This window comes from Octopus bimaculoides, chromosome 11 (assembly GCF_046866305.1).
Source record: "Octopus bimaculoides isolate indiv1 chromosome 11, ASM4686630v1, whole genome shotgun sequence".
Lineage (NCBI taxonomy): Eukaryota > Metazoa > Mollusca > Cephalopoda > Octopoda > Octopodidae > Octopus > Octopus bimaculoides.
This window is the reverse complement of record NC_142938.1, coordinates 57403824-57416834: the sequence shown is the minus strand read 5'-3', so window position 1 is coordinate 57416834 and position 13011 is coordinate 57403824. Positions and strand designations below refer to the sequence as shown.

General features: G+C 33.5%; 1 protein-coding gene across 7 annotated transcripts in view; it reads left to right on the top strand.

The window, feature by feature from the left end:
- LOC128249094 (uncharacterized) overlaps nucleotides 1-9818 on the top strand; it is a 38974-nt gene extending 29156 nt beyond the window's left edge. For all 7 annotated transcript variants that reach the window (XM_089360177.1, XM_089360175.1, XM_089360179.1 and 4 more), the window contains 4 exons: nucleotides 1729-1755; nucleotides 6004-6086; nucleotides 7360-7516; nucleotides 9546-9818. In XM_089360177.1, coding sequence (XP_089216303.1) covers nucleotides 1729-1755; nucleotides 6004-6086; nucleotides 7360-7516; nucleotides 9546-9656 — 378 coding nt within the window. In that variant the 3' untranslated portion in view covers nucleotides 9657-9818. The remainder of the gene's footprint in view (nucleotides 1-1728; nucleotides 1756-6003; nucleotides 6087-7359; nucleotides 7517-9545) is intronic.
- Nucleotides 9819-13011: the final 3193 nt, after the last annotated feature.

Below are 13011 nucleotides of genomic sequence, written 5' to 3'. Positions count from 1 at the left end.
ATTTCATAAAACGTTTTACAAAGCGGCGAGATGCCAGAATCGACTGCAGGGCATGCAAAATGCTTAACGGCATTTCGCCTGCCTTTAAGTTCTGTGTTCAAATCACGTTGAGGTTGACTCTGCCTTTCACTTTTTTCGGGGTTAGGGTTAAAGCAAGTACAAGCTGAACACTGAGTTTAATGTAATCGACTTAACACACCTGCCCATATGCCGAAATTTGAAACCATTATTATTAATTAATTAGATTATTGTCACTCCATAATACACAATAGAATTAACTTACTCTTACATTTTATCTAAGAATGTTATCTCTCGGAAGTTTCATTTTATCACAATCATAAATGGACAAGATAAGGAACATTTTACTCCTTTTTCTTCATGCACAATTTATGTAGGAAACATTACTTTCTATTATATACGTTTGTATAAAACTTGGTAAGATCTGTGTGGTTAATTTTGTTATTTACTGTTAATAGCAGGTTTGGAGATTTCAAAACTTACACGATAAATGTCTTTATATTCAGCTGAAATTTAAGTAAGAAAATGAATGATTGTATGTGTGTATATTTGTGTATGGTAGATTCGGTAGATCAGCGGACATATTTCGTTGTATTAATAAAGATTTAGTTTGACCCCTTTAGGTTCTGTGTTCACTCCCAACAGATTTTGAGTTAGATTAAATTCCTACTATATGACAAAGTTTGAGCTTTCTTTAATGAATGGTAATTCCTTTTGGTGTAAACTGTTCGTAGAGATACTAATTGTGATAATTGTTTTGATACGAGACAAAGTGATCTAACAAAATTTATAAGTATTATTCACAAAGGTCTTTTTAAAAATTTTATTTGAAGGTGTTTCAAATCGTAGGTGAAAGTTACGAAACGTCACACTTTGCAGTTATGCTTTACTAGAAACTCTGAGATCTTATGATAATTTAGCATTTCTTTCTGCGGTGGAGAACTGGAATTTTGGGAAATTAAATCCATTTTTCTTTGAAATTTTATATCAACATGTTTCTAGTTCACTTTTAATAAATGTTCGTAATTCACTAAACATAATCAAAAGATAAACAGTAAAAACGATGAGTTAGACAAAAGACAAAAAGTAAAAACGACGTGCTCTTGATGCAAATCTCGTTCTCATTAATTATTCAAAATTTATAATCTTTCCCGAAACTTTTTGTTATTTTTGCTAAATAACAGAAGTGTAACGAGAGCAATTCTGTTTGTCTCATGTGTAATCTTCTCGAGTAAAACAGCAACTGATCCAGTGAACGTCAAAGGTTTTGTTGGTTCACTTACTGCAATTATCGAAATCGTACTGGCCCAAACCTTTTATAATTCATTTTGTAAAGGTAAACTACTAGACCCTTTGATCACGACATGCTTGAATTGTTTAAGCTATTCTAGTAAGAAATAATAGGGCCGAATTATTCGATGATTACCATCTTCCTGGCTAACAAGTATTAGCATTTCTTTCTACGGTGGAGAACTGGAATTTGGGGAAAGTAAATCCATTTTTCTTTGAAATTTTATATTCATTTTGCTTCAGTGTTGCTTATAATTGCCACTAAAATTTCTTCATTTTCTCAATGTATTATTTAAATTTCAATTCATTTAGAATATTTTGCATGCGTCGATCACTTTGTTACATCTTTCCTGAATTTTCTAAACTTATGTCATTGACCATCTTGAGTTATTTATTCAGTTACGTTTTTTACTTTTATAGGCGCATGTTAAATTTCTTAAGGATCCAGTAAGTATGTTTTTAATTTACGAAATTATGCATTTAGAAATATTTCAAAATTAATTTTCAGTTTAAAATGTTTTCCAAGTAAATTCCCCCAAATTTTAGAAACCATTTTCTTATGCATACCATTTTTGACCTTTTATCTTTTATTTGTTTCATTCATTCGAATTACAGCCGTGTTGTGGCACCGCTTTAAAGGATTTTATTCGAATGAATCGACCCAATACTTATTTTTAAGCCTCTTAATTATTCCAACGAATTTCACGGGAGATAAACAAGTCAACGCTCGTTATCAAGCGTTGGTTGGAACAATACACACACACACACACATATATATATGCGTGTGTATGTATATATATATATATATATATATATATATATATATATATATATATATATATATATATAATGATAAAGGAGTTACGACGCAAAAACGTATATAATTAAATGAACATATTTATCTTCAATATATATTTCAGTATAAAGAATTCATTAAGAGACTTAATAAATCAAAATTCTTTTACACATCTTCAGGAAAAAAAATATGACACCAGAAAACTACATTCGGTTTAAAAATAACAATTTCTTAAACTTCAATTCATTCTCAGGTAAATCAGTTATCTGTTCTTTCTTGTCAAAAAAAACCCGCCTTCCAGCGAATTCTGTTAATAAATGAATGTGTCTTCTGGATAAGTTCTTTAATATATACATTATTAGGTGGAATAGGTATATCTTTTAATGATTAATATGTTCGTTAATATTAATATTAATATTCATGATTAATATGTTCATTTAATTATATACGTTTTTGCGTCGTAACTCCTTTATTATTATTAATATAACCAAAAGGATCGATTCTTGAAGAGTCTACATACCTTCACTGTCGTTTTTTTTCTGCTATTTTGGTGATGATTTTTTGAGTTAGCTTACCAATTATTTTTGTTGGTAGTTAATTTATAATATATTGATATATATATATATATATATATATAATATAGGATAAAATCTTTATAAGAATTTATCAAGTAGTCAGCGTGAAAAAAACCCATAAGGAAAAAAAACTCATTGTTTTTTCCCCCTAAATATAAAATTTATATAAGGGCATTAACTATATAGTAATGCCTCACGCTTAGAAGGACTAAATAAGTCAAAAACTACCAAAAAATAACCAACATATTTACCGAAAGCGAGGAAATGCAGCTTTCAAAATTAATCTCTTAAAAACATTTAACTTAACGTGGTTTACCGTTAAGTTAAATGTTTTTAAGAGATTAATTTTGAAAGCTGCATTTCCTCGCTTTCGGTAAATATGTTGGTTATTTTTTGGTAGTTTTTGACTTATTTAGTCCTTCTAAGCGTGAGGCATTACTATATAGTTAATGCCCTTATATAAATTATATATATATATATATATATATATATATATATATATATATATATATATATATATGTATATATATATATGACAAGCTTTAAATTTCCCTCTACACAAATCCACTTTCAAGGCATTGATCGGCCTAAGGCTGAAGTAGAAGACACTTGCCGCGGGTATGACGCAGTGGGATTGAACCCTGCAGGATACAGTTGGGACTCAAACTCCTTACCACACAGCTACGCGTGTTGAATTCTAAAATTTTACTTTTAAAATATTAAATATGAAACAATAAACAAAGTTTATTATCATGGGAAATAGAATATTTCTGACAAATGTGTTAGACATGTTTTAACCGATGTGAAATTCTGAGAAAATCGATGTGTAAGTGTTTGTTTTTTTGTTTGTGTGTGTGCGTGTGTGCATAGAAGATCCAAGGACATAAGTATGTACATAAATACATATATATATATACACGTGTATGCATACACGTGATATACATACATATATAGATGTATATGTACGTATGTATGTATGTGTGTGTTTGTGTGTGTGTGTGTGTGTGTGTGTGTGTGTGTGTGTGTGTGTGTGTATGTGTGTATGTGTGTGTATGCATGCATGGAAGAACAGTATGTTCTTCTGATACAGCATTCGAATTTTAAAATTCTTTAAAAATTCTTATGTTTTTTTAAATTAAAAGAACTCTTTTGTAAAATGTCTTAAATTACCTCTGATCATTCACCATGTACACCTTTTAGTATCCTCATTGATTTCTAATATGGATATACAACCTCATAAGATCTCATGCAAGTACATTTATTATTTATATTTGTTTATATATATATATAAATATATGAGTGTACCTATGTATGTTATGAAGTATATTCTGATTCTGTGAAATATATTGAGTGATTAAGAACACTGAGCTTTGCAATTTGTCTTCTCTTTCTTAGGTTTTTACACACAAGCATAAATAGCATTAGTTAAAAATATCGCTTAAATGTAACATTTTGGAACATTGCTTAAAAACCAACGCATTTTCGTGACTTCACTTGTATAATGTTTAAGAAGTTTATAATAATATTACCACAAAAACCAGAGATTAAATCAAAAGCGGCAGTTTACTGCAGTCATTCTCGTACGTCTAGTTCACAAACAGAAGCACAGAAGGATAATTGCTTTCTCAAAACTTTCATTTCATATTTCAAACAATATTCAGACAACTATTTCAAAAGAAAACTGGGCTCGGTTTACCAGAAGATAATCGGAAGCCAATAATTCGAGTACTGAAAATTGGAGCCATTCAGTTATGTATTGAAGAATTTTATACATTTGTATGGAGTCCTGTGGTTTATCACTTCTAGTGAATCAACAGAGATTTATACACGCGCGCGCGCTCGCACACACACAGACACAGACACACAGAAACACACACACACACACACACACACACACACACACACACACACACACAACTGACATATATGTATATGTATATATTTATATACTCATATAAGTGTGTATATATATATATATATATATATATATATATATATATATATATATATATATATATATATATGTGTGTGTGTGTGTGTGTGTGTGTGTGTGTGTGTGTGTGTGTATGTATATATATATATATATATATATATGTAGAGAGAAAGAGAGGGAGAGAGGGGAGAGAGAAGGAGAGAGAGAGAGAGATAGAGAGATAGAGAGAGAGAGATGAAGGATCAGTACGGCTAAATATTTGAAAAGTTCGCTTCACAATCACAAGATATCAGGTTGAATCTCACTGGTCGATATCTTCAGTACTTCTGATCTTCTAAAACCTTGGTTTCAGCCATACTTTGTGAGTGAAATTAGATAGAGAGAAACTGCAGCGAAGCCCGTCGAGTACTTGATTGTACCAATAATCCATGTGGTACAGCTTTGTCATACACTGTGCCATTCTGATTCTCCCTTAGAATTACGTCAAGGGTGCACATGTCTGTGATATACTCAGCCGCTTACACGCTAATTAAGGAGTAAGTAACCCACTTGGTCAAACAACTGAATTTCCATTGTCCAATGGCAAACACGTTCACATACATAGACGAAAGTACACACATATAGCCACACATATGCGCATTCAATCAGTGTGTGTGTATAAATATAAAGATAAATTTATGCATGTGTGTGTATGTCTATGTGTTAGTGTCAGTGTGTGTACATATATGTGCGACAGTGTGTACTTATCTATTTTGTAGTGTAAGTATATGTACATGCGTATGTGTTATCCTAATGAATTATCATTATATGTACGTATGTCAAACCGCAAAATACCCTGTACGTCGTAAGAATTCAGCAGCGTACGTATTACATGCCTTTTACACGAAGATAGGTGAAAATACTAGAATATTATATTTTCCGGGGAATAAAATACTTCAAATAAAATATAAAATGATTTTCAGATATCAGTATATAAAGTCTACTTTGCTGTTCTGTGTGGAGAAATATTCTTTTCTTCAGACGATAGCTTGTAGAAATAGCTTATATAGAAAGGTGTCTCTGAAAACATTCGTGCGAAAATACACAGACCATTAAGCAATCATTTGTTTGCAAAGATCAATTCAAACAATTCACTTCTCAAGTAAAGTTGGGTTTCTAGGATCGAGTGTTGGTGAATCATATGAAACAACATGATACAGTCAATGTACGTATTGTAGAAGCATAGAAGAATATATGCATGTGTTTTTTTTTTCAGTTTGCTACATGGTACAGTTTTTTTCGCACATTATATATTTACAACACTCTCGTAATATTAAATATAAGAAAATCTTGTGTAAAACTAAGACACACATCATAGCTTACATATCATACGTCTTTTCTGTTATTTGCAGTTATTTAAATTAACTATGAAGTTACCACTATGCAGACGTATGGTTATCATACTTACGGCCATTGCAATATCACCATGTCAGAGGTAAAATTTCAACTTTACATTTTTCTCGTATTAAATGATGGTATAATAATATACATTCCTGTATATTTTAGTTGTTTTTACGACTACATTTTAAAAATACTTCATAAGCTAACACTTTATATGAAAGGAAACATTCTCTATTATCATCATCAGAGGATGTTTACCTGAACATCGTTAATCATTCTCTTATGATTTCACTACTGTGATCTCCAGTACTACTAACTATATATTGACATTAGAAGAGTTCATGATCTATATTTGATGACGTACAATTGTATCCTTTCCAATTTTATATACAGAATAATTAACAAGGTTATATTCAGATTCCTTTTTTCAGTTGATTCTTGGTTATGATGCATGTTCCTGGTGTACCCTTATCAGACGGGTAGTCACGATGGGTATAATGGGCTTCGTATATTTAACCCTAGTGTCACTTTGATGGCACGTACTGCTCTCTCACAAAATAATAACAATAATGTTAATAATAATAATAATAATAATAATAATAATAATAATAATAATAATAATAAGTTCTATAGTTTAGTCTTAATCCATCACAATAAAAGAGCAGAGGATCTTATGAGCATGTCTCGCGGATTTATTGCATTGGTAAAGTTCCCTCTTCTGCATTTTGTTCCGAGCACCATCCTAATTTCTCTCCTCTATTCTGGACATTTTCTATCTCACTTCCACCATCAACCTATCGTCTTACAGCACACCATGTATTTTTCTCAGCGATCCAAAGATATCATCTAGTGACATTCCTCCTCTTCCTCTCCTCCTCCCCCCCTCATCCTTATTAGTATGTTTATTGTACACTATCAAAATGCCGACATGATGATTGATACTCAATGCTCTGTATATTCTGCAAAGGCTGTAAGACGTGACACGGACATTATGAAAACCAATTTCCCCCCAAAACTGTGATAGTCCTTGGGTGTGTCTCCAGTGAGAGTGAGAAAATATCTTTGTACAGCATCTTAGGCACAATTCAGGCAGCTATGTGAAGCAGTTGGAAATATGTGTATCTGTTTATGTATAAATATATACACACACACACACACACACACACACACACACACACACACACACATATATATATATATATATATATATATATATATATGTGTGTGTGTGTGTGTGTGTGTGTGTGTGTGTGTGTGTGTGTGTGTGTGTGTGTGTGTGTGTGTGTGTGTATGCATAAATGTGTGTATGTGTGTGTGTGTGCGCGTGTGTGTGTACATAATGAAGTTGTATTTTCATATATTTACAGATTTAAAGTCACTATTGAGCAACCTAAAGTAACACCTCTAAATTATGACTTCCGCTGGAAACATAAAATTCCACGGTTTAAAAAAGGATCCAATAAATTATTTCATTGTGGTGACACATTCCAGATTCTGATGAGTACAAGTCCATATTACAACAAGGTATGCCAAATTAGTTTCTTATTGATTACAGTGAATAAGGATGAAGTAACGCTGTTGGATACCGATATTTTGTTAATCGTGATGTTTTTAGCAGATTTCATTAAATGTACTTAATTTGTTGAAATAACGTAATATAAAAGGTTACAATTTTTCACATGAGTTGTTGGTACTAATGATAAGATTAAAGTAGATAAGACCTGGATGTAATTAGTTATATGTATTTAACATTGTTTTACATAGTGTGGGAATAAAAATGCTATGATCAATAAAGAAATTCAATTGATGATGTAAAAATCTAATATGTTTAGATAATTTCAGCATCATGACTTGTCATCATCTCAAAAGGTAAATTATATATATATATATATATATATATATATATATATATATATATATTGCATTTCGGAACCAACCTTTTTTATGGGGGAGGAGAAGGGTGTGTGCAAATAAATACATGCACTTATATTTCGTTCTTCAGTCGTTTATTACTATTCTTATTTTAACTCATGTTCATTGTCCGGAAATCTTTCACCACACGTCTGTGACCTCTTCAGCAACACTTTCCGTCCTCCATATTATTGAATATGATTTAAAACAATAGAATATATGCATAGTCGTACACACGTAAATATGCATATATATGTATATATATATATATATATATATATATATATATATATATATATATATATATATATATATATGTATATATATATGTATATGTATATATATATATAATACAAATGATATATGAGCATATGCATGTATACATACATATATGTACATACCTACATCTACATGTATATATAGATGCATATTCGGGTACAGGACGTCAGAAAAAGGAACGGGAACATAAACCACAAAAACGGACTTTGTTTACAGACAACAGAACGAACACATAGGAAAACAGACGAGCCACTTATGGAATTTTTCCTTCATCAGCTGCCTCTATTCTAAACTAGGCGTTTCGAAGATGAGGCAGAACGCTCTCTTAGAATAGCTCTTTCTGAATAGTGGATTAACCTACTAAACAGAGGATTCCAAGGTAGCAAACATATCAATATATATATATGTACGTATATATATATATATATATATATATATATATATATATATATATATATATATATATATATATATATATATATATATATATATATATACATATATATATATATATACATATATATATATATATATATATATATATATATATATATATATATATATATATATATTTGTTTTGCACAATATGACCATCCCCAAGTACAACAATATATATATATATATATATATATATATATATATATATAGAGAGAGAGAGAGAGAGATAGTTATGTATATATATATATATATATATATATATTCATATCTACATCTATTTATCTATTTATCTATCTATCTATCTATCTATCTATTTATCTATCTATCTATCTATCTGTCTGTCTGTCTGTCTGTCTGTCTGTCTGTCTATATATCTCTTCTTGTGTATATATTGTTGTATTTCGGGATAGTCATTATTTTTTGTTGCCAAATAAACACATGCACTATATATTCATTCTTCACTCGTTTATTACTGTTCATGTCCATTGTTTGGAAATCATACATCTGTGCCCTCTTCAGTGATACTTCAGTGACATATAAAGAATTGTAATTCTATGAGTGACAAGATCTAATGCAGCGACTTGGTTATAATTTTTAATGATTAATTCCACTTTACGCTCAGCGTTGCCTAAATCTATAGAATAATAGAAATGTAAGCAATTACAAAGTATTTAGAATATTTTCTTTTAAAAGAATTGTTGAGGAATGGTATCAGACATGTCCAACATCACATCTGACTGGAATTTATTTGTCAGCTTCTTCTTCATAGTTTTGCTCAACCTTACCAGTATAACAGGTCTCGTCTGCTATGGATTTAGATATCAACTGAAAAGCAATATGTTTCAAAGTTTTTATTCTGGTTTTATTCTATTGATTAAATTTGTGATTTTCAGAGCATTAATTGAAATTTTCTTGTACAATTTAGGTTTCTGTTAACGGGCAGATTAAGAAAACCTTCACAAATCGACGTTATGTCCAAGGGGGACAACTGAAGATTCTAGGAAATATTGAGATCATGTCCCTCGAAATTAAGTAAAGCTTTGTTCAAAACTGCCTATCCTTCTTCTAGGTCCAGAGACAATAACAAACATTAATGTATTTCGAAACACTTTACCTCTCATAGAATAGAAACGATTCGCTAATAGTAGGGATGATGAAACCTCTGAATAAATTTGTGATTCTTTCATCGTACGAGGAACGTGATCTTGTTTGTTTTGATTTTTTACTGAAGTTTATTCGAAACATTGTACGATACATACATACATACAGACATGCATGCATACGTACGTACGTACATACATACATACATACAGACATGCATGCATACGTACGTACGTACATACATACATACACACATACATACATACACTAAAGAATATTACAGCCGCCGAATAAAGAAAATTTGGACCTCAGAAATATTTGCATTTGTAGTGACGTCATTTGGCGCCAAAATACAGTCGCCATTACTGCGTTTTCATCCACGCATGCGCAGGGAATAGTTCCGGAAGGAACACAGGAAGAGTCCCATGCGCATGCGTGGAGTTCAACATCTAAAACGTTCCCGTTCTTTTTATTCTCTTTCTCGGCCGGCCGGCCATGAGCTTGGTCGTGTCAAACTGTCTCTCCAGCATTCCAACGTCTCAGCAACCATGCCTATTTCCTCCATAAATAAATATTGTTGTGTTGATAGTTCGGAGTCAGCGTTTCGTTGTTACTTCAGAATTTAATATAGGAAAGCGGGTGTACACCTAATGGTGTATAACCTCTTTCCTATAATTGGTGACCCCGAGTAAGAACAAACGCAGCCGATGATTCTGATCTGCCGACCGACAATACTACACTAGCCGCCGCTGACATAAGTAAATACGGCACTTTCCTATAATTGGTGACCCTGAGTAAGAACAACCGCAGCCACGGATTCTGAACTGCGACCAATAATACTACAATTGGTACCTCGAGCTAAAAGATCTACGGACCTCATTTCAACAGCCATTGAATTCGTATGTTTCGCGATGTTCAACATCAGGATTGCCTCTACATTCTCATCAAATACAAGTGAAAAGCTAAGAAAATTTTTTCTACGTTAAAGTTTTTCCTTTTGTCAATGACTTCCAGAGCCTATAACCGAAGACTTCTTTGCGGCTAAGACCTTTGTGGTTTTTCACACAAAAAACTTCACGGTTATTTCATCCTAACAACCTTTTGAGCAATTTCCTACATGTTTCACGAGACGTCAATTCATTCTTACACAGCGTCCTCTACTTCCTGAAAATAGCAGTAAAATGCACAGATCCACCAGAGAAGCCGCTGACATAAATACAGCATTTCGAACAGCTATCCGACCAAGAACTAACCGGATAACTCTATGGAAGCCCACACGAGCAACGTTTTTCGACAGTCATAGATTGAACTTTCTTTGCATGCACCTACTTTTACATTTCAAATGCTACCTTTTAGTTTTTCAGGACCAGGACACTTTCTAGCCAAGTTTGTCATTTTTGCTTATTTCAATGTTTTTTTTTACGGCACATCTTTACACGTAAAACTCATTTCCGCGACAACTCATTTCACTGAAACAACTGAATTCATATGCATATGTTTTTGAATGTTCTATATAATTTTTTTTTTCTCTCGTTGGCCATTGGTATTGCACATTTCATGCACACGCATTGCTCACCTGTTTTTATTGCATGGTTTCTACTACAGGTTCTCCTTTTGAATGTCTGAAATTCTTTCTTCACATGCACCACAATATTATGCCTTTAGAGTTGTTATCATCATGTCTGTGCCCACTCAGTTTTTTTTCCCGACTCTGTGTACGTCGGCTGTCAACTTATGGTCTCTGCGTTCTTGTCAGACACAACTTATCTCTGTTCGACCTCAGGTTGGTCACGAAGTTAACAGAGAAAATTGTCCAAGGCAACGTGCCATCATGCCACACTGTCGTCGTTCGGGCTAATCTTAGCAAATGCCCGCGACAACAACGCCAGACACAATTCACTTCTGCACCCCTTCAAGGCATTTTCACGAAAAATGCAATCCTGCAAGAAAACTTTTGCCGATATCATAGATAGAGAATGCACACACTCACTCGCATCAGATTATTCCACAGCTGCAGGACTTTCTTTTGGTCTCACACGAATAGATACCAGTCCCGTATACCTTCTCAAGATTCTCTTTCCTGATACGCACCACCTGCTACCATCCTGCTTCTAATGGGATGGTTGAGCGTTTTCATAGGCAATTTAAGGCTGCCTTACACGCCTCGCCCAACCTGCAGTCTCGGGTTAAATTTCTTCAAGGTCGACGCTAATGGTCGTACAGAGATTGTGTCTGTCGACCGTCTGAGAAAGCGTACCTTTTCAAACATCACACACCACTGTCAACATCATTACCACCTCACATACACAAGCAACCAACATCAACAAGCGCGGTTTTAACTCGACTCTGTTGGAGTGGATGTTTTCCACTCACGATCAACAGACCATCCAGAATATTCAGTACCAGGTAACAGGTCCCAACTAGCATCCGACGCTCAACTACAGCTCTGCTCCTTGACCACAACTTCCTGTGTATTAACATTCTGTATCTCACAAGTGTACATTCATTTCTTTGATTTTTCTTTGTGTGTGTTTGTGCCACATCTTGTGGGTGTTTTTTCGGTGGCCATCTTGCCTCAGACGTCCCTCCAAAATTTCTATTTTCGTGCTTCCGCACTCGAGGGGGAACCATTGTAGTGACGTCATTTGGCGCCAAAATACAGTCGCCATTACTGCGTTTTCATCCACGCATGCGCAGGGAATAGTTCCGGAAGGAACACAGGAAGAGTCCCATGTGCATGCGTGGAGTTCAACATCTAAAACGTTCCGCTCTTTTCATTCTCTTTCTCGGCCGGCCGGCCATGAGCATGGTCGTGTCAAACTGTCTCTCCAGCATTCCAACCTCTCAGCAACCATGCCTATTTCCTCCATAAATAAATATTGTTGTGTTGATAGTTCGGAGTCAGCGTTTCGTTGTTACTTCAGAATTTAATATAGGAAAGCGGGTGTACACCTAATGGTGTATAACCTCTTTCCTATACATTCAATAAAACAGTGGCCCACAATGTGTTTGCAGTGCCAGTACTCATACCAACATTCGGACTGCTTGATTGGATTCTTGATGAGATCCGAACCATTGATGGGAAAACCCGAAAAATACTAACAGACACACAATTTCCACATAAACAGTTATGTAGACCGCCTCTACCTAAAACGAAAACAAAGTGACAGAGGCTTAGCATCGATCCAAAATGCCTTCGAATGTCGCATCATATCCCTTCGGTAACATCTTTTGATCACCAAATGTCGAAGTACATCCCTTGACCAAGTCTGCATACATGAGGCTGATAC